Source organism: Spodoptera frugiperda, chromosome 11 (genome assembly GCF_023101765.2).
Source record: "Spodoptera frugiperda isolate SF20-4 chromosome 11, AGI-APGP_CSIRO_Sfru_2.0, whole genome shotgun sequence".
NCBI lineage: Eukaryota > Metazoa > Arthropoda > Insecta > Lepidoptera > Noctuidae > Spodoptera > Spodoptera frugiperda.
In genome coordinates, this window is record NC_064222.1 from 4850591 (window position 1) to 4872191 (window position 21601).

The 21601-nt window shown below is 35.8% G+C and overlaps 2 protein-coding genes across 2 annotated transcripts in view; both read right to left on the reverse strand.

Moving 5' to 3' along the window:
* Positions 1–21495, reverse strand: part of LOC118274452 (bolA-like protein 2) — a 28942-nt gene extending 7447 nt beyond the window's left edge. Inside the window, exon 1 of the mRNA XM_035591927.2 lies at positions 21172–21495. Within this exon, the coding sequence (XP_035447820.1) occupies positions 21172–21234 (63 nt within the window). The 5' untranslated portion in view covers positions 21235–21495. The remainder of the gene's footprint in view (positions 1–21171) is intronic.
* Positions 19191–21165, reverse strand: LOC118274450 (dolichyl pyrophosphate Man9GlcNAc2 alpha-1,3-glucosyltransferase). Its single transcript, XM_035591923.2, has one exon. It carries the CDS (start codon positions 21054–21056, stop codon positions 19440–19442), a length of 1617 nt encoding a protein of 538 aa, XP_035447816.1. The 5' UTR covers positions 21057–21165; the 3' UTR covers positions 19191–19439.
* Positions 21496–21601: the final 106 nt, after the last annotated feature.

The following is a 21601-nucleotide window of genomic DNA, read 5'->3' on the forward strand; positions in this document are numbered from 1 at the left end:
TGCAAATGTATTAACAAATTAAATCTTTACAATAAACAATGTGTTTCCGCCTCTCACAAATATGACGTTATTCAGTATATTAGGTAATTAATTGCACGTAGAATCGTTGACCGTTAAAGAAATTGGGTAGTTTTATAATGTTAAGCAGTTATTTATTTGGAGTGATTTAGGTTAACTAAAAATCACGGTTTACTCACGTAAATTAATGGAGAAAGCTCTACTAGTTTCGAGTCACAGAGGGACTCTTCATCATGAGCAGCGTGCGCAGACGCGGTGACGTCGTGCAGTCTACTTAGCTGATATAGGTTAGGAGTAATTTTGTCCGTTAAAGATTTGAATTCGAATTTTAAGTAGTTCCAAAAAAGCGGCCAATCAAACTCTTCAGTCAGTACAGATTCAGACTCCACGTCACAATTTCCCAGACGTGTTATACTCACAGTTTCTAGATAAACTACAGAAACATTTGTTTCATAGTAAACATTAAAAGTCCAAAGTCCAATGACTGGTTTTCTTCGTTCTATTTTTTTATTATTGTATTCCAAACAATAAAATAGAAAACTAGAGCTTTTCTGAAGTGATGTACTACTTAAGATAAATGATTGCTGAGTGTTCAATCTGGTTTTCATCTTCTGTGCAATGAGTCAAAAGGAATAGATACTAGTCTACTATCCAATGAATAAAAATATGGAGAGTAATATAGGATATCATATCATATTCATTGATATACCTACATAGCATAGCATTGGTGGAAACGGACTCTACTAGAAGATGGGAAGATGCGTGCTATGAATGTGTGTTATGGATGGCTTCCCTACTATCGATACATTGCATACTCGAGCTGCACAATCTTCCTCCCACAGCTACATAACTTAGTATTGGTTGAAACGGTCACATAGCTTCACAGTTTAGCTATCACATCTTCGTAGCATAGCTACATAGCACATCTCTGGTAGAAAATCACCCTAACTATCCTCTCAAGTCGATTAGCGTTTAAGACATTTTTCTAGAAGAGCCGGTCAGAGAGTGTCATTTCAATATCCACACAAAATTTTAACATACACTTCATTCCGTTCATAGGCTTTAAACGAAAGAAAGGAATGTTTTCCCTACAACTTGTCGACTGGGCTTAAAAACCAGTTCTGCAGCCAAAATGTTAACACGACCAGATTATCGGGTTCATTACAATAACGAGTTCTTTAATATCCACTGTCATAGAACAAGTGAATTAATTACTTTAACTAACATAACGTTACGTTACGCTTTTTAACCCCGAACTTTGATAAGTACTTATACATCTACTACTATAATATATTAAATATTGAATGTTACTTCTACTTTCCATCAGTTGGGTATTTTATGATTCCCGTGTACTAGTTAGACATAGATTTTAGTTTGTCTTGTATAGAAACTCGTACAACTGCGCCGACTGATCCACATCGTACAGACGCAGATAATTCGTTTGATGCGATCCGTCCGATGCGTGCGATACGCTTACCATAAGAGGTGAGCCTATAATGATATACACTACCCAATTAGCCCTTCTCAATCTTCCCAATCCCCGATTCCCCAACAACCCTTTCATTCCTAACCCCTAAAGGCCAGAAAACGCACTTGTAACGTCTCTGATGTTTTGGATGTCCATGGACGGCGACGATTGTTTATCATCAGGTAATCCGTCTACTCATTTACCGGCTTATACTACAAAAAAGTCAAATATCATGTTATTTCAAAAAACGACAAACTAACTAGCTTCTATACTTTGCCCTATCTTGGAATCGGACCCGAGGCCATCCCTAGCTCGACCAACGAGGCAGTCGCACTTAAATTAACTTGAGTATATTTATTTATCGTATAATAAACAATTTATAAACACTGCAGGTACAAATGAATGACCCCATTGAGAAGGTCATGTATTTAATTTACTTCGTTCAACAAAATTCGTGATTCGCTTCGAACTAAGCCTTAGTATAATTAGATATTAATTTGTACAACAGCACCACGCACTACCGATGTTTTAATTAATCAAACTATTATGATTTACGTATTGAAATATCCATTCAAACAATAGACATTTTTATACAAATACGATGACGACGAATAAAAATATGACATAAAATTATGAAAACATAGTTCAAAATTCAATGATGTGCATCGTAGACATAATCAAAGCTTCGGTTATAGAAATTTCAGCTTTGTTAATACAAATTTTAAGGTACATTTTCAAAAAATCATTTGCTACGTAGCTTATGTTTTTTGTGTTTTCTAGTTTCCGTTATCACCATCTGCAGAAATGTGGCAACCATAAAAAATGTGCTGTATAATAAAATTTAGATCCAAAGCATTATATGATACAATAGCAACACCCGCTTGTGTAAAAAAATAACCGATAGCCAATAAATTAGGAAAGAAAGATTTCTTTTAAAATGAATACGTTTCACAACATCTTTTAGGTAATAAGTTTCCTTTCTTCAGGCTAAAACAGATTTCTCAACTGTTAAAGTGAGTTTCTTAAACATTCTTCTTACAAATTCCTCAATAATTTAGACGTTGTTTACTTAGTTTCCAGTTATTATCAGGGAAACTGGTTATTTGTCCCGTTTTAATCTCCCAGTTGACTTAAACAATTGACGCACTATGCAGTCAGCACGAATGCAGTTGTCTACTAACATAGTACCGTTATTTTAACTCTTTACAATTTTTATCATTTCAGATCTACAATAAAAAAGGACTTGGTGCATTTGAAGAAACAGTCAAGATCATGGTTTATTTTTATTATTGTGTTTTAACCCTTGGTGTGCCGGAACGCAGATCTACGCGAGAGACAATTCTTCAGTTATACATTATTTCTAAGGCTCCTGGTTGCAGTCTGGATCCATTAATTTATCAGCCATGTTTTCAAGAAATGTTATTCAACCTTTTACATTTTGCATTTAAATTACTCGATTGTTCTTTAAAAACGAAAATGTCCGACGCGACGGTTTACTCAAAAAACAACAATGTTCCGTAAGTAATTCGTCCCGGAATCGGACGACCCAGTTGAAGTAAAACCCGTGTAATTTGCCCATTAACCGGCGCAGACGCAGCCGCGCCGTTATTTTAGTCTCACAGTTCTCGTAAATCATTTTACAGACAATTACGGCGTGCATTATAAAAGGGTGCTGGTAAAAACAATATTTTGATGGCCAGACATTAAACAGATTAGTTTTGTATTGATTCTGAGATAATTGCGGCTATTTCAAAATTAGACAGATATTTCTTTAAAAAAAATACCACGTAACAACGTAGCATTGGGGTTCCATAGTCTCTGCCTACCCCCATGGGAGACATGCACGAATGTATGTATGTATGTATGTACAGTTACCAAGCCTATTAACTGTAAGTAATAATAATTATGATCTTTATTTCATCTGCAATCCAATTACCACAGCCCACTCCTTAGATTTCCGCGACAGATTAATTTGAATCCTAAGGTCCTTCCTCGTCACCAACTGAGCTCAATAGTCCGTAAACTTTATAGATTCTTAGAACTATACGGAAGAGTTCCAACTACGTGCTGAGCATCATGAAGTATCAAGAGCTGTGCTCCAAAAACCTGACAAAGATTGATTCAAACGATATATTGAGTGCATTAGCAATATCTATCCTGTCATGAAATTACCGGCTCTCAGAGGGGAAGATGACTAACCTAACCTATATGGCTTCGATTGTCGACCTACTAAACTTTCAAACTGGCTGATGCTAATAGAGCAAGAAACTCGATCATCGCGCGTGCCCCAAGGAGGATAAAGTATTTATTTACTTACTTTCTCCTCGCCCATAGCCTGTACTTATGAACATACAAAGCATTGTGAACGTAAAAAGATGTTTACAGTATAGCTAATGTTTACATTGAGTTTTGTATTCGCTTCAGTGCTTATTCAGCGCAAAGACAATCCATGTTATAATTTCAAGTTACAATAAAACGCATTTGGAACGCTCAGACGATACAATTGTATTATGTGGTTTACTTCTAGCTAATGGAAGAAACGAAAACATGCGAGTAAACTACCACAGACCTTCACCATTGATGCGATGAAGGTCCCGCTCAGTGAAACGGATGTCGCCTAGAAAACAAACTTTCGAAGTAAACATAGATCTAAAGCATTAGCAGTATGTACGGCAGACGTCGATCGCGTCCCCGCAGTGAAAGCACGGCTTTAGAAATCACCAAACACCAGTTTTTAGAATAATCATTATTTATATATAATTTCTCTGCTAGGAGCAAATTTCGGACTTTTACTTTTTAATATTGAGTAAAAGTTCCGAAATGAGCTAATATGTTATGATATATTCCGGTTTTGGAGCGGAGGTAAGACCGATTATATCTCTACGCATACTTTCTACGCATAGTTTTACTGTTTGTTTTATTTTACTGTGAGTAAGTAGTACAATAAATTTCTATTAAATGCCGTATTATTTGTTTAACATAAGTACGCACTGAAAAATTACTTTTGTCTGTGTTATGTTTAATATATTCCGACACGACTCTAAACGACCGTAGGTTATCAATAACACTTGATTGCACAACACCTATCTAAATAAACCGTTAATATAATCAACATAAACGTTTTAAATAATTTTCATTCAACATTGAGTATAAAACCAGCGATACTTCAGAAAATAACGTTATAAACATGGGCCACACTGCAATAAAAAACACATAGGTATTATAAATAATCTCAAAATGCACGTACCTAATTTTTATCACTATAAAAAAATAACTTCACTTTTAAATCACGGAACACTTTTGTCTATAGTACGATTTATTATTTTTATACGCGTTCGGATACGTGCAGCGGCGTGCACCGACCGCGACCCGCTAAGTCCACCGACTGACTTCCCTCGCACTACGCGGATGCGACTGAATGGCCGGCTGTTCGAACGAGCGTCTTGTTGGCTCTTAAATCACCAGCATGGATGAAGACGAGCCGTCTAGTTTTTTAGTAATAAGTCTCGATAGCGTCATTACGTGGCATTTGATGACTGGACGGGCCCATAGATAACTGCACGTCATGCTTCTTACTTTTTTTGGTTCTCAATACGTCATTATAAGCTGCTTGTGGTCACGTAAGTTTTCGTCAAGTAAACAAATGTTAATCTATAAACCTTCGGTGTCAATTTAGAAAGGATAATAAAAGAATTACATGTTACTGTCAATTTATTACTTTAGGTAGACGAGGGCCAAACAACGCTAATATATCTTGACTTGAAGATTCTTTTTATTTACAAAATGGTTGTATTTTGCGTTGGGTATGTGCGTTACTGTAGAGCAAAAATCAACATTACAAGCACGCAACATAAAACCATTGACAGGAAAGTGAGCTAGCACGCACGGAAAACAATCATACATCCTCGTTTGTGGGCAGAGGAAAACCGATTAGATTACCTACTATGCATTAGGATAACTAGCTTTAATTGTCCGGCAATGCAAACAATATCGAAATTGCAGACTACCGACGTAATTAACACTGAGATTAGAGTCTGTACGAAACTAATAAAACTGAAGAATTTGGTTGAACGGGATAACATACTGCTTTGTCGGTTGAATTTAAAAACTCTAATTTTGAGGAAGCTATAAAATATAATTACCTACGAAATTAAACGTAAAGAGAGAGCGAGTATTAGATAATTAAACATCGATAAGTATTCAGGTAATTATACAAAAAGAACTAGTTAAAGTAAATTACGTCCCATCTCATCACATCCACGCTAGACCAATAAACAAGTGGCCACACTACAGCTTACAATCTGGCCGATGATGTTTACACTGATGTAGATCAATCTTCAGATCTCTGGAATGAAGGACGTCTGTCAAAACAAATCACTAGGTTCCCAATCGACATTGATCAGCTTTCGAAACACTGTTCTTGACACCCAGCATGCGCAAAGTTATTTCAGGACTACTGGGAACTCCGTCTTCTCCGCCAACTTCGATAGCATGTCTACATTACGTTATAGTAATTCTTGCACCACACAGCTATATCGCAACCCATATGGTGCCTGATGATCGTTAACCACATACCATAAAACCAATTCATTTGTAAAACAAGCACATTAACTTTGAAGATGTCGCGTTGTTTCATAATACGCTATAATTTGTCGGGACCTTGCAGCAACGCCGGTGTTTGATATTGCGCAACCCAGCACACGTATTTTAGCATACACCTGGTGTTGATTCTACTACTTAACTCTTTTGTTTGCTAACGAACGCTGGATAAACGTGACATTGGCATTTGGTGTCGATTGATATTTTCGACTCTTTATATTCAATGAAACAGGAGAGAAAGTGACGTGCAGTTAAAACAGACAATTTACTCAAAAACATGAGTCAGAGCGAGTCAAATGTCACCATGACTATTGGATATAAATATCAGTTTAGTCATAAACTGCCTTAGGTACATTAGCAATATCTATTACGGATTAACATGAATTTACAATATAATATGGCAAGTAATTTTAAAGCTACAAGGACTTTTAAACTTATGACAGACACTTTTAATGTCTTGACCCACATACTAGTTAATTATATAGATCTATACCAAGTTTTTCAAGCAAATATTTGTTATGAATCAACTAACAAAACCTGCTTCGCAATTGCGTAAAAGGTATTACATTACAACAATTGAAAGAAACATGAAAGACAACTTTTTTCTGAAAGGAATTACTGTAATCATTAAACATTGTCTTAAATCTCAACACTAGCAACTATCCCAGGGTTTTTACAAACATTTATTGTTCATTTGCGAATTTAAAAATAAATCTATTACAATTTGCAATGCGTCAATTTTATCTATGGGAAACAAGAGTTTATTTTTAAAACATTGTTTTTACGAAGAAAGACGACATTTTCACATAGGTGTTACATAAACAAGCGTTTGTTCGCGCCTCCGCGCTGCATCGTTCAAGGCCCACTGACGTCGAACGATAAGGTGCGGTTACGTTATGCCAAGTTTTTATGACCGATACAAGACGGCAATCACAAATTATGTCAAATAGATAACGGATAATGAATGAAATCACACTTCTTTCGATGATGTAAAACAATATCTGTATTAGGCAACTGAGACGACGCGGATATTTAAAAAAGCGAGTGTTATATTTTTTATGGTCCCAAAATAGGTCCTTGGGGTACACCATTCTCAACTAACAGAATACATGCAAGAACTACAAACAATAGATGACTTCTTTAGTAAATTAATTTGCGTATCAAGTTTGACTTAAAGTCCTAAGACAAAGGCAGCAGAGAACATGAATGACGTTTTAAGATTGCACACAGCTGGAATGATGCATAAAATGAATTAAGATAAGCTTAATAAAGACCTTGTGTTTACGATAACCGTTATTTTAAATTAAAATCGTGTTTTCGTTTGTAAGGATTTGAATATTCTTTGTGTTTACATAATTATGTAAAATGTTTGACGTAAAATAAAAAGATAATTCGTCGCCAACACCGCAGAGGGGCGAACTTCACACAAATAAGAAATTTTTGGCGAATTTTTGCTACATTTAAACAAAACCATGACCAAAATTAAATTAGCAGACAGAGATATCAGATATGGCATTTTAAAACTGCCAAAATGTCCGTGCTTATAAACGTAAAAGCTAATTTGTTCCAAAAGGTTGCCAATCTATGACCTTGACGGTATGATTACACTCAACCTTGTTTTTACGATGTCTATCGTGTCCACGAATACGACTGGACTTTGTAATGTAAAACATAATCAAAACATGTGAAAGTAAGGAATGTCGCTCTCCTTTTTCCACAGTGAAAGGAGATTTGGGGCAAATTCTTTAATGCGTAATTACTTTGCCCATTTTGCATCGCAATAGCTACCTAAGCAAAAACAGTTTGCTTTCTATCTTTGCCTTTATTCTCTTATTTTTGGCCATCATTTAACAAGTCTACTTCATCGTCGCTTGGACGTTTGTTTAAGAATTTTGTGTAATCCTTTTCTAAACTTTCTTATCCGGGTGTTATTAGCCTATCTTCTACAGCAAGGACCGTAAGACGTAGAAATATTCCTACTAATCGCGTTATAAAGGTCTCGTCAAGGTGTTTAACTGACTCTGAAAAGTAAATGTTAACTCCGGACTACATACACCTAACCCGGGTTTGCAGTGGCTCTGGCTCGAAAAACAAGAGTAGGAACGGACTGATTTTTAGTCAGTAAGAGTCTGACACTCCCTCTTGCATCGCCCTAGGCGAGAGAAGTCACTTAATGATTTTTCCCCCTTAAACAAAACTAGCCCGTAAAATAATCATCGGTTTGGACTTCCCGTTTAATAACATCCACAATTTGTAAGACCATTTATTAGTTTTAGTAATGTGAAAACATGCGAAAGTAAACACTTCATATTTATCTGTTATGTCGGCGAAAAAATAACATTACGTCAATAGCTAATTTCATAAGTAAATAAACGTTCTACTACCGTCATAAGTAACAAATTATGTATTGTATGAGTACTTAACTGAGTCATGAAAATCATCATTTCTCAACTCTATGTTAGTGCACTTAGATCCTAAATTTCTACCTCGATTCGATTTGGATTTCGAAAGCGGACTTTCTTACTGTTTACACAATTCAATTACAATATTGATTAGACAATATTTATTGCTGAGTAGTGATGAAATATTGCCTACTTTTCAACTAATACGTCTCTAATGTACATGGTTATAACTCTATAAGTAAATCCAATTGCAGATGAAGAATTATCGCGTCTAAACTGAGGTCAATGGCCAGCGAACAAACAACACAGCTCCCCTCAGCCTCGGAGAGACAAAACAAATACAAAAGAACAACCAGAAACTTTTGAAATCACTGCTAATTCAATCAGGCTACATCGTAGGAAACGCAACATTTTCCAATTACAATTCAAGGCAGTTACAAAGGCTGACTATACTGATCTAGCTAAAGTAGACGTTTAATATGCTAACTATGAATGAATTCTAATTTGATAGACTACAAATGGGAGATACAATAGTTGAATGTAATATGACGTCTTAAGTTAACATTGTTAGACCGGACCGGACAAGTCTAAGCCTTATTAGTAAATCTGACGGCCACGGAAAACGAGACAAGAAAGTTAGTACGTAAGACAAAGCCTCAAGCCGACAGACCTTGGAGATATCGCCTGGCGACCTAGATAACGACTGGCCCAGTGAGAGATATCAAAGCCAATGAACTTGTCGATAACTTTGGCACAGTTCAAAGAAAGAATCTGCGAATAATAAAAGGGAAAGTCTTACTTTCTTACGTTTATTTTAACATAGACAGGTGTGGTAATGTCGACCGACGTTTGGTTTGCGCAATCCAATTCATCGATACTTTTCTATTGTTACCTGCTTTAACAAGGATACAATTTTAACCTAGCATTGTCAAGAAATGGTAATACTTAAAAAAAATCTTTCTATTGTATAATATGGATTTCACCAATACAGTTTATCGTGTTTTAAACGCTTATGTAACGTAATGTATTAGATAAACATTAACCAACTTTTACCTTAAAAACACAAGGTCATGTTCAATTTAATCAGCATACAATTCGCTTACGAATTTTGTAACTAATTGAACTTTCTTCAAGTACCTACCTAAATGTAATTGCGAAAACTTCATACATTATTAAATTTGAGGTCGAAACCGGCCTCTTTCCATAGTTAATCAGATTTAATAATAATAAAATAAGGATTAAGTAATTTCGTTTACCATGCAAAAAGTTTAAAAGGTTGCGCCATGCTGGTTTGAATCAAAAACGCAAAAACGAAAAATGTTAAACGTGCAAATATTTCGGCGGGCTGGCAATTTTGACTATGACTAAAGCTAAATGCCTTAATAATTCTGCTTATTGACGCAGTTGAGACTATTACTAAATATTAATATAATATTTATAGGAATCTATTTTAACACGTTAAGATGCAACTTAGTTGCGCGGAGTATATTTTCAATCTTTTCTAAATGGCTAGGTGGCCGCAGAATGTTTCGCAAATGGTTGCAACACGTCCTTTGTTCTGGACAGATGTAATGGCAGCGATGTGAGCACATTAGGATAATTGTAAGCGCGGTAAGCATGATGCGCATATGCAATTCCATGAAGGTTAGTCGAAGTGGAGCAACATATAATATAAGGAGTATTAAGTGTAATATGCTTAGGTAATTTCGCACTGCAAGAGAAGATAAACCGTTGCTGTTTGGTGGAGCGTAAGGCAATAAAGCGCACGTTAGTGATGGATAGTGTTCTAACCCGGTTTCTTACGACTGCAGTCAGACAAGAACAATGTCTACGGTAAAAAGAATGAGTAATTTATTGGCGATAATATGCTTTTGACTTCTCCCACCTTGGGTAAGGTGAGAGGGAGTGCCAGACTGACTTAAAACCACCCCGTTCCTATTTTTACTTTCCTAGCCAGAGCTCTGATAAAACCTCTAGATAGTCTGCAGTTCAGGGTCGGACATCAGCTCTACTAGGCCCCATCTGTCCCACAGGAGGATATACTAGTGTGGAGCAATGTTTAAAAAAAATATTGTTTCAGGTTAAATAGAGAGCAGACATTGACTCTGACCCAAAATCTATTTGACCACGAAGTCAAAAAAAGGTCACCAGACAAAATATATTATGCCCTTGTAAAATCTGCATAAGTTGAATCTACAAAAAATATTTAGGCACTAACGTCAATAGAATAAATAAATGAATTAGGTAGGTAACTAGCTACAAAATACTCACTTAACTAAAATATTTTAGCATAATAAATGTTTATAATATTCAGGAATAAATAGCTTATACAGGACCAATTAATATAACATATTGAATCCATCAATAACCTCTAAAATTCAGTAGCTATTCAGAAATGGAAATTCTGAAAAATGCGTTGTTATTTGCAAGGTAACAGTGGCGTTATTATGACAATAAAACTAGAAGGTCACTGAAAAAATGTTTGATAAGTGGTGAAATGACGAAACAATGAATTATTAATTTATTTCTTCGCGAAGGGAATGACCGATGACCTGAACACCTTGCAAAATACCTGTGCCTTGTAAGGTGGTGACCTTCACGGCTAGTCGATCAACTTAAGAGTAATGTCGAAAGAAACCTTTAGTTTTTTGGATTACAAGCAGTATTGGCAATACTTGCAGGAATTTTACGAACAGGTTATTGTTAGGCCTGTTGTCCCCCACCGACTTTTAAACCAACAATTCTGAATCACGTATCACCACGAGCATTCTCGGTACCACCTTTCTAAAGCAAATGAGGAAAAATTTTCCGCAGATAATGAATAATTAGCAAAATATGACTTTTCAGGAACCACGTCATGACTTCAAGGTGAACAATGGACTTAGCAGAACTGAGAAGCACTATCTTATGTCATCTTATTATTCACTACTCCTTGGTATTGCCCCATTTGCAGTACTACGAGTTATGAATATCAATTACATATATGGAATGGTGATGCACTACTTTCAGAGAATTGCAGTTTGCGGTTTTTTGGCGGTGAAATCGGAAAGATCAGTGACTTATTAAGTATTGTTTTTTTTTTTATTTAGTCTTCATCACAAAAAAAACAGTGAATGGCGGACTTAATGCCTTGTTTGCCATGTTTTAATCTTAAGAACCATCGAAAATATTAGTGACTTCATCTTTGGAGTGTTTTAATCTTTGGAGCTATAAACCAACAGTTTTCAAGTTTGTTTAATATAAATATTATTATAATATCTCTGTTTGTTGAGTCTATGTATGTATTTTCCTCATCTGCATTGATATGCCTCATTCATAAGGCAATGATGTGAATTATTTAGAACAGATGGTGATGTCAGCTTCAAGTTCTCATTTGACTATAATGGGTGCCATTGTTTTAAAGATCAATAAACCAACTTGATAATTATTGCGATGTGATTTCATCACACATTTATCATAATAGGAGGAAGAACTGAAACCTAGAACTGTCAAAATATTATAATAATAACTTCTCCTGTTTTTTGCGAGGCGAGAGGGAGTGTCAGACTTAATGACTAAAAACCACCTCGTTCCTAACTACTCCTGCTTTTCGAGCCGGAGTCCTGGTAGCCCGCTAGACTGTCCGCAGCTTTGGCATCAGCCCTACTGGGCCCCCATCTGTGTTGGTCTGACGGTTCTTTGATTATGGAGCGCACGGAACATACTATACTGACTTATATCTTAACTGTACACTTTTTTCTGTCAATAAATTCGATTTTACAGAAAAGGCTGTTTTTTCTACGGAACTATTTATTCAAGGTCTCATTTTATTTATATGTAATCCAGTATAATAAGGCAATGAGTCAAACGGAGACAAGAAATTTCAGTTCAAGTTAGAATTACTTGGCAAAATGATCGAAGGCCAAAAAAATTAAGCATTTAGTCCACAACTATGTAGACACAAAAATCGTGTGAGTCTGGATTGAGTACTAATACGGCATTATGTCACCCTGTGATTTATTCATTATCGAATTTAAAATTCGTTACAACGTGTAGGTTTTAAAACATTCATTACGCGTTGCGGTCAAGTGCTACTGGAAACTTTAAATAAGACCAACATTTTTGCTATATTCGTACCGCATACAATGATTCATTAACCACGGTTTATAATTAATATATGTCTAATACTTACTGGAAAGCATAAGTTTAACAGTTCTCGGTTATTGAACGAAAATAGTTTTGGACTTCGGAACCGTTGCATGTGTTGTTTCTATTTGTTTTGCTTTCCAACTCATTAATCACATCATAATTATTGTTGAACGCATCAATGAAACGGATAAGTTAAGTAGGTGCGATCCAAGGGTATTCTGCAGCTCTCTTTATTTAAGACGCAGTATGATTTTCGATATTTCTTTTTCTATAAATATTTAGCATCTATTCCATTCTGTAACGGTGTATGAGTGATATTTTAATTTCAACACCAATGCTACTATTAACATTGGACATGTTCAAAAAAGCAATATTTAACAAACCAATTTTCACGACTCCTATAATTTTAAATATCGGCACCAGTAAGAATTTACGTTTTCCATTTATGCAAAGTCATAGGCCATGATCAAAACATGAAGAAATCACCAGTATAATGCTGAGACAAGATTGTATTATGTCTTCAAGGTAAAATAACGATGCCATGTATTCATAAAGGAATCTAGGGAAAGGGAATGTCATGTTTAAAAAGGTTAAGTGTTCTGGTCAAAACTTATAGCAATACAAAACTGGTAATACACGATATGGGTGTCCAGATAAGCCATAAGTGTCTTTTAAAATGGCATCAGAATTTACTGGTTATTTCCCACATTGCAAATTATTAGCAGAAAGAAAACACGAAAGCTAATTTGCCAACCCTATTAATGTCGACGGTAAAATCGTACCAAATTGGATGAATTGTAGTTCAGTACGGCGAACTACAAATTAATTGACGCAAACCACTTATAGAAGCAATAAGACTGACGAAACGGGACCAGAAGAGGCAACAATAAAATTACTTTCAAAAGATTTCAAGTATCGAAACTTAAATCGATCGAAACACAAATGGATCACTCGGCGTCGGCTTGATTTGATGTATCTTGCATCTCTGTCTTGCGGCACACTGACAGTATCGAAAAAGGAGGAATGAGAAGTTATTTTTGAATCAAGTCACGTACTCATGTCAGGTCCATTGTTCTGGTGGTTGATTTGTCTATGGTGAGTCAAAACATTCCTGGGACGCCCAAAAATCATTCCCATTGTATCATGATCGTCACACGATATTGTTTCTTAGTAAGACATGGTGACGCAAAATTGGCAACGTTCTACTTAGACCCGGTTCAATGAATTTTCGTGGGGAATTCTGGCTTGTAATTCATGATGTAACTGTTACATGACACATCCGACTTTTTAACATGTGTTCTTATTGATGTTGTCTAAGCAAACATTATCTTAGTTAATGAAGAACGTAATGGGGTTATTTTTTTTCTTATTCACCGGGTGACGATAATGCGTAAATTCCAAATTGACTAATCGCTGTTCCTGTAAAAAAATATGTCTAATGGCTGCATATATGCAAATATGATTGGATCAAACCCGACTCTCACTAGAGTCCCTTATGGAAAATCCTGGCATGATAAACTTCATTCTCTCAATGTGTTGTCTACGTAAATAATAATTTATAGGAACAGGAATCTAATAGGTTCATTCAGTTATAATTGCTAGGCTTTTACAAGCATTAATATGGATCCCCAAACTGCCTCCCGACACTAATTGGGTATATCGATTACGAAATTCTCAATAAGTAGTGCCCTAGCCGCCAAATCCGAAATCGTACCCGATATTAAGCAATTAGTACGCCCCGTATTTTAATAGGATTCATAACTGGCGTAAAGTGGATGTGCCACGAGAGCAATTTTAATTAGGGACCTCTTCAAAAATTACAGAACCAATTAGTACCTTTGTGAATTCGGATCAAAAGCTAATGGTGTTCAATTTATAGCCGCTATTGTGGAATGTTTGGCACCCACTGTATCCACATACAGTTCACGCAGTTCAGGGCGTTCCTTACACGCTGTAAGTACATAAATAACGATTTCCTTTCTGTTTTCCTCCATGTAGTCGTAAATTCCGATTATTACATCTACAAATGTTTGCTCTATGATGTTTACGTCCGATTCTCATTACCATTGCCCTAGATCACCGCTTCAAATAGTCATGCATAGTTTATCTGTTTTAAATGCAGATTTAGTTCAATGCAATTCAGATTAGCATTCATGATAACAATTGAGACACTTCTGGCACTTTAATTAAATCTGTGACAGTTCGAGAATTTATATTATCGTAAATATTATTCTTGTTGAGTTTCCAGTTACCTACTCGTTAGCTTTGATTATACGCTACAGAAGTTTTACTGGGATAAACACTTGCAATTGCAAAGCACTTCCAGATGTCTACATAGGCCTCTCCCTGCATAGTAGAGTCACTTAGCTAATCTAATCTGAAGCACCATTCAAATGAAATCAGCGATGTTAGATAAATGCGCCGATAGATCGATGCCAGCGATTTTGCAAACGGTGTGAGCAAACGAAATAGGGTGTTATTCCAACCAAATAACTATACCTACGTGTGGTAGACACACAAAGTGTACAGAAAGAGTTAAAAACTACGTAATTACTATCAGTAATGGCCAGCCAGTGCAATGACCAACAGTTAATTTCTCTAAGTAATTATTAAGAAACGAAGGTTGTAGCTAACCACACCGTCGGCGTCGGTCCTAATATCTTCAATTTACTCATAATGGCCGCCCCTCCTCATTAGCCTAGCTAACGCGGCGCGACGCAAGCGCATCGTTATGGTGGATAGTCACACACGCACATCGGTGTAATGATGCGATTTTGATTCAGTGGCATGCGTTGAATACGACATTTTTAATTGCATTCATTAATGGCTCGTAATCTGAAATGAAGAAATAGCTCTGTGGCATAAAAATGCTTTTAAAACCATCTTTCTAATTTCCGGCCATGTACCGCTTATTGGTTAGTTTCAAGCTGGTATTAATGCTTTATGATAATAATCTGGAAAGTTATTTCAATGTGTAAAATATCTACAATTTGTATCGTCTTGATAAGTAATTTGTACCACTGACCTTGATTATAATAAAAATGTAATATCTGATAAATTATATCAAAGTCCTTTTATGAGCTCATCGCTTTCTTACGTACACTCATAGTCATAGGTCTTATAGTGGGTAATCCGGGGTCACTTTCGTTATTCGATGTTTCAGACTCAGTTCGAATCAAAGCTTCGGGACAAAACTATCTTCCAGACTAGACAATATTGGACTTCTTAGGTATTTTTTGTTATATACCTGACTATTGACAAATGGGCAAGCAAATTGATTCACATCAGTGTTCAGGCACGTGCATGCCCAGTGAAATCATGCGTCAAATTATGCAACGCTCAGTGAAAACAGCACGCATGCCGCATACCGAGCATTTGTGGGTTAGATTTGTGACAGTATTCCCTGTGGCACACTGGCCAAAAGTCGTCGGATAGGTAGGCCAAACTTGAATTAAATTAGGTATGTTAATTTTTAATTGAGTAATAATTTGAAACTTAACTGGTATAGCTAGCAGGTAGCAGTCCGACCTCTTTGATACAATGATTTATAGCTAGTTGGATAAGTTTGACTTACTTTCTTCTACACGTGGATGTAAAACCTACATCTTTATAGAAGATTGGATTATCAATAAAACATGGCGAGCCCAAAATTGTGACAAATGTTGAAATGTTCATTCCTAATTCACGTTTCAATAATCAGTTACATCATGTAACTGTTTCAAAATATGTAAAATAGCCACATAATTACCTTACTAAGTTACTAGAAAAAATTGGTATTTCGCTCCATTTTTTTAGATCACATTAGTGTTCTTAAAATAGATTGTTTAGTAACAGTCTCGTGACTGCTTAACAATAAACGTCTTTATTCATGACAATGTGTTTCTGATCTCACTTTGTATTCGTACACAGCGCACTTTCATTTAATTTTGTTTTTATTTTCACTACAAAGTATTTCGAATGAACTTGGCCCCATTTTCGGTCATTATTTTCTTTCTAACTTAATGAGTTCAACAAACTTTCTTAACTCACGTAGTTAGTAATTAAAATCACAAATTAGCTTCGGATGTGAGATTAGAAGGTTACTAAACTGGCTGGAATATCTATTTTTAACTATAAGCAATTTATTTCAACAGCTCATTATGACCTACCTTGAGTATGGAATTACGCTTTAGAGAGCCTCTGTTAGACAACCAAATATTGAATATTTTATTCTGTTATACATATGTAAAGCTGTCGTGACATGACCTTTCATCCAATCGAAGGTTCAGACAAATTTATTGACAGTAATTTGTTTTTATGCAAAATTGATTGAAGTTACAGCATTTAATGATATAATTAAATCCACACTTTAAGAACTAGGTAGTTCCACCAAGATTTCATCATGAGGAACAGGATCTTTCGGAAAAGTCTTTTAAGATGTCCTTTAATGGAATGCTCTGTACTTATTCAATTAAAAAATAAGGAAACGCCCGGTACAATTTTACACCACGCACAATTTATCAGTACGCGTTGTCACTTTAGCCATAAATTACTTTTACCCTTTTTGCGAACGGAATGCTACTTTTTTCGCTGTAAATAGGTACTTAAATTAATTGCAGTCATAATGGTGTACACAAAGTTTCGTAGCTATTACCATATTAATACTGATGTTATTTCTCTTTGTTATTATTATGACAGTCACCTTCACCTTTGTAGTGATAACTTATAATAATATTATGACGTCACGATAACTACTTAGTTAGCTAAAGCTTGTCAATTAAGTATGTGTACGTTGGAGTTTATTGTTTGCAGACGGTTTTAATTAAACGTCGTGAGTCCTCATCAATTATGCTTAAGGGCTATACATTTTATCCTTCATTTAGACTGCAAATAGATGATCATTAAGAAGGTTGCAACTTGTAACAGTAAACAGCTAATTCTGTGCTATTTTGTAACCAATTTTCAAAATAAACTATGTATCAATTAGGTATTATTATTCTGTTCTGCCATTAATACTGTAATTACCAGTTAAATAGTTGTTGAACCACATTTCAGAAATAGTGCAGCGAGTTTCTGAAACTCTGTCCTTATTAAGTGTAATGGAAAACTTGTTTAAAAATGTTTTAACGGACATTCAGGTCAAAAGCTAAATTGGATGCCTTAACTATCAAGGTGACATTTACCATTAACATTTAACAGTATTTTAAATAAATTAGTTACCTACCCAGCTGAATCAATACACCTAACTAAGGCATCGTTATTCCAAATGCCACGTTGAAATCATGAACCGCGATTATTTCAGAAGTAATGTACCAAATTAATTATTATGTTATCGGCTTACTCATGTAACTGTTTGACGTGGCGACAAAAATGGAATGACGGAATGCTGCTCATGAGTATGAGCCTCTAGCATGGCTTGAAACCAGTCGAGTTCCTCGTCAAACAGTTACATAAGTAAGCTGATAACATAAAAATTAATCTAGAATGTGTCACGAAAGTTATAATAAAATTAATGTAGCATATCTTAACGGATCTCCTAGCGTGCATATAGATTAGATCTAGATTGCCTACTGATAGCAAAATACTCATTGTAATCAATGTGCTACCGTTGATATTAAGTAGAGATAACACGACATCCTAGAATACAGCGTGACGTGTTTCCTGCGGACACATAGCGACGAGTTCATTACGAGTTACGGGTCGATAATGTTTCGTCAAACTTCGGTTAACATTGCTACAAAATGTAGACAGTACATTACAGATGGTTCACTCCTGAATAAGTTATATCGCTGAAGATATTTTGTTACTATGGGGTAGACGACGAATTTTTATTTTAATGTCCGTCTTGTAGATTATTTTAAAACATTAGACACGTATTTTTTATTTTCTTACGGAAATAAATACTTTTGAAGGTATATCGATTTGAAATATCGCGTGACGTCCCTTCTAAGTACTTTTTATACGTAGAAATTACATATTTGCTCCCACTCTTAAACTTTTATCGATTCGTTTTATCTAAGTATTGTTATGTCATATGACAAAATAAAATAATACGTGTGTAATATTTTTTCATTATCTAACTGACGGACTACATTGAATTATATTTTTATAGTCATATCATCCGTATTGTACTAGGAAGTACTATGTTCACGCCCTCTGAGCGATATTACAACTCTATTTATATGAAGGTATAAGAATAATCCTGTCGAATAATAATAATTTACTAGATATATCTGAAGTGATGAATATCATTCGTTTTGTTTTTTCTTCACCTTTTTCCAATAACGTCTAATGGCCGCCCATTTTTTGTACACAAATTTTATCTAGATTCTCTATTTGGTGACCAATCTGCGTAACTATATTTGCAGTATGACGTCATACTGCGTTGTAGGTCAGCCATGATTGGAAAGCAACACACCTTGGCCAATGGTTTCAATTAGTAGATACCTACTAAGGTTATCTAATGGCCCTTAAAACAAATTGCTGGCCTTATCTGTGTGTTTTTCTAACTTTGTTTTGACCTCAAGTTTGTGGGTTTATTAAACTTGTAAGTAGTTATTTCTTTTTCTAAAAAAGGTTTGGTAAAAGAAAATCCATTTGTGCAATCTACAAATCCCTTAAAATCTTTATTGGAATGACATTTTTAAAATTTCAAACACATGCTGTTTTTGGTACACAAATACATTTTTACATAAAACAAAGTTGTTCATTAAAATCACCAAACACTACACAACACTGACTGTATGAAAATACAGAATATAAAAAGTCTTAAAATTAACTAAGTTGTAGCTAGAATGTTTAAAATTCTTAAGTTAGGCAGTCCTTTGGTGTAGGTAAGTACCCAATTACTTTCTTTTTTGTTTCTGGCTGACACAGGGCAAGCACATTGGCAGAGAAAATTGTTGATAATAGAAATAGAAGAAAAAGAAAAGGAAATGTACACAGGAATATGCCGAGATGAGCAGAGGGAAGAGGTGAGGCAGGTGCGGAGGAGGCTTCACAAACACTGTACCCACAGTTAACAACACCATACCAACCACAGATATCACAAAAATAAGACTCAAAAAGGTTAAGACATGAGAGGAATCCTTCTTGTTCGGATACACAATCTTATTCACTCTATTAGCATTGAAAATTGAGAAATATCCAGAATTGGGCTGCGATAACTTCAAACAAATGCTATAGAAGGATGTATAGATTACAGTGCTCGCAATAAAAGGTAAAAGAAGACCATCTTTGAGCAATAAAGGCAGCATACTAAATGTAGAGACTAGTAAGAACCAGAAACACATGAACGGGTCCTCGGGGAAATATAATGCCACAGGTATAGCGGCTAACAAAATAGATTTCTCATGAACTTGGAATGAAAATAAGAAGAATGCCAGGGACACATTAATCAGACAGGGAACAAACTTCTTTATGTTGATTCTAAAGAATAAGTCGGCACAGGCTGGACCCGCAGCCATAGCCGTGATCAGTAGGCAAGTCTTTGCCATCTCCTGGTTACTGTAAATTGTTTTCAATTTGATAAACACATTGACCATACACCATACATTGGACACTTTATCCTCGAAAATACCTCTATCCAATGGGAACAGCCTGTGTACAAGCTGAAAAATATGTTCCCAACCTTTTAGGAATGGATACCACACAATTACAAATGTAGCGATCACTGCCACAGCGAGCTTGTTGAAGCAGCGGACAAAGTGAGACAGCTTGCCCCTACCCAGTGGCATACCTATGAAACATTTCCTTAACAAATAGAAGAAAAATGGCAGAGCATGATACAGCTCCATTTGCTTGTAATTCAGAGCTAAAACAAAAAATATAGTAGCCAAAGTATCATTCTTAATAGCTATTATAAAGAATGTTGCCCACAAAAAGAAGCCAAGGGACACACAATTGTACTGAAAGTGGCCATAGTCAATCAGAATAATGCCGGGGTACAGTAAAAATAATGTGGTTGATATGTCTGTTCTCTTCAGAACACACTTTGGTTCTTTAGGCTCTTTACCAAGCACTCTTTCAGCATCAATACATATGCACAGCACTGCAGTCACATACAAATAAATGTCACTGAGAAAAACAGTCCATCTCATGAAAGTCTTATGAGAATCGCTTTCGTAACCTCTCGACGCAAAGAGACGCACTGATTCTGGTTCCAGCCAGTCCGCCACCAGCCCCATGAGCAAGCTGTGATATGCCGTCAATGGTGGATAGTCCAACCCCCAGTACTGCAGATCATTCTGCGTCGTATTATGATACCATTTAAGAACGGGCGTATGCACTGTTATTTCTTGCCAATGTCTCTGTGCTTCAAAATCACCATGCATTGGAGGTTTCTTGTATCCAGAATAAGGATAAGCAGCCACGCACCATCTCACAAGCAACGAGAACAATATACCGGGTAGTAACGCCTGTTTTGTCACAGTAAATTTATCCGGGTCGGCTCTTCGCGTCATTGTACTTTATTATGAGGTTATAAATACAATACTAGCACTTATTTTCATTTAGAAATTACATAAACTTTACAACGCGGCACAGGAGGTTCGATAAAATTTTTGACAGATTACTTACGACGTGAACGGCGTCCAAATCCTTGGTCAGCTTCTCCTTCAAATATGCCTCGGTATACACCATATTTTTTGATCAAAATCCATTTAACGTGAAACAAAATACCATGCACGGTTCACGAAAATTATTTAACACTTTTTAATGGAATTTGCAACAAACGAAAACGGGTTTGATTCACACAAGTAATGAATTTTTTCGAAAGTGACAAAACGAGAAAGCGCCTCACGAAAGTGAAATTGCGGTCGCCGAACTGACGAATTTCACACCGGACGAGTTCCCATGCGTATTAACCAACAAAATTAGATAATCGCCATAGACTGGTCAAAGTTCGAACAAAATGTGGGTTATAGAATTTAGTTGCTTAACCGTGACCTTGACCACTACTATCCGATATCACTGGATACTATGCACATTACTCATTTTATTTTCGATT

Bases quoted from the DNA above. Each gene is read 5' to 3' on its own strand.
- LOC118274450 (XM_035591923.2), bottom strand. From the start codon at position 21,056: ATGACGCGAAGAGCCGACCCGGATAAATTTACTGTGACAAAACAGGCG.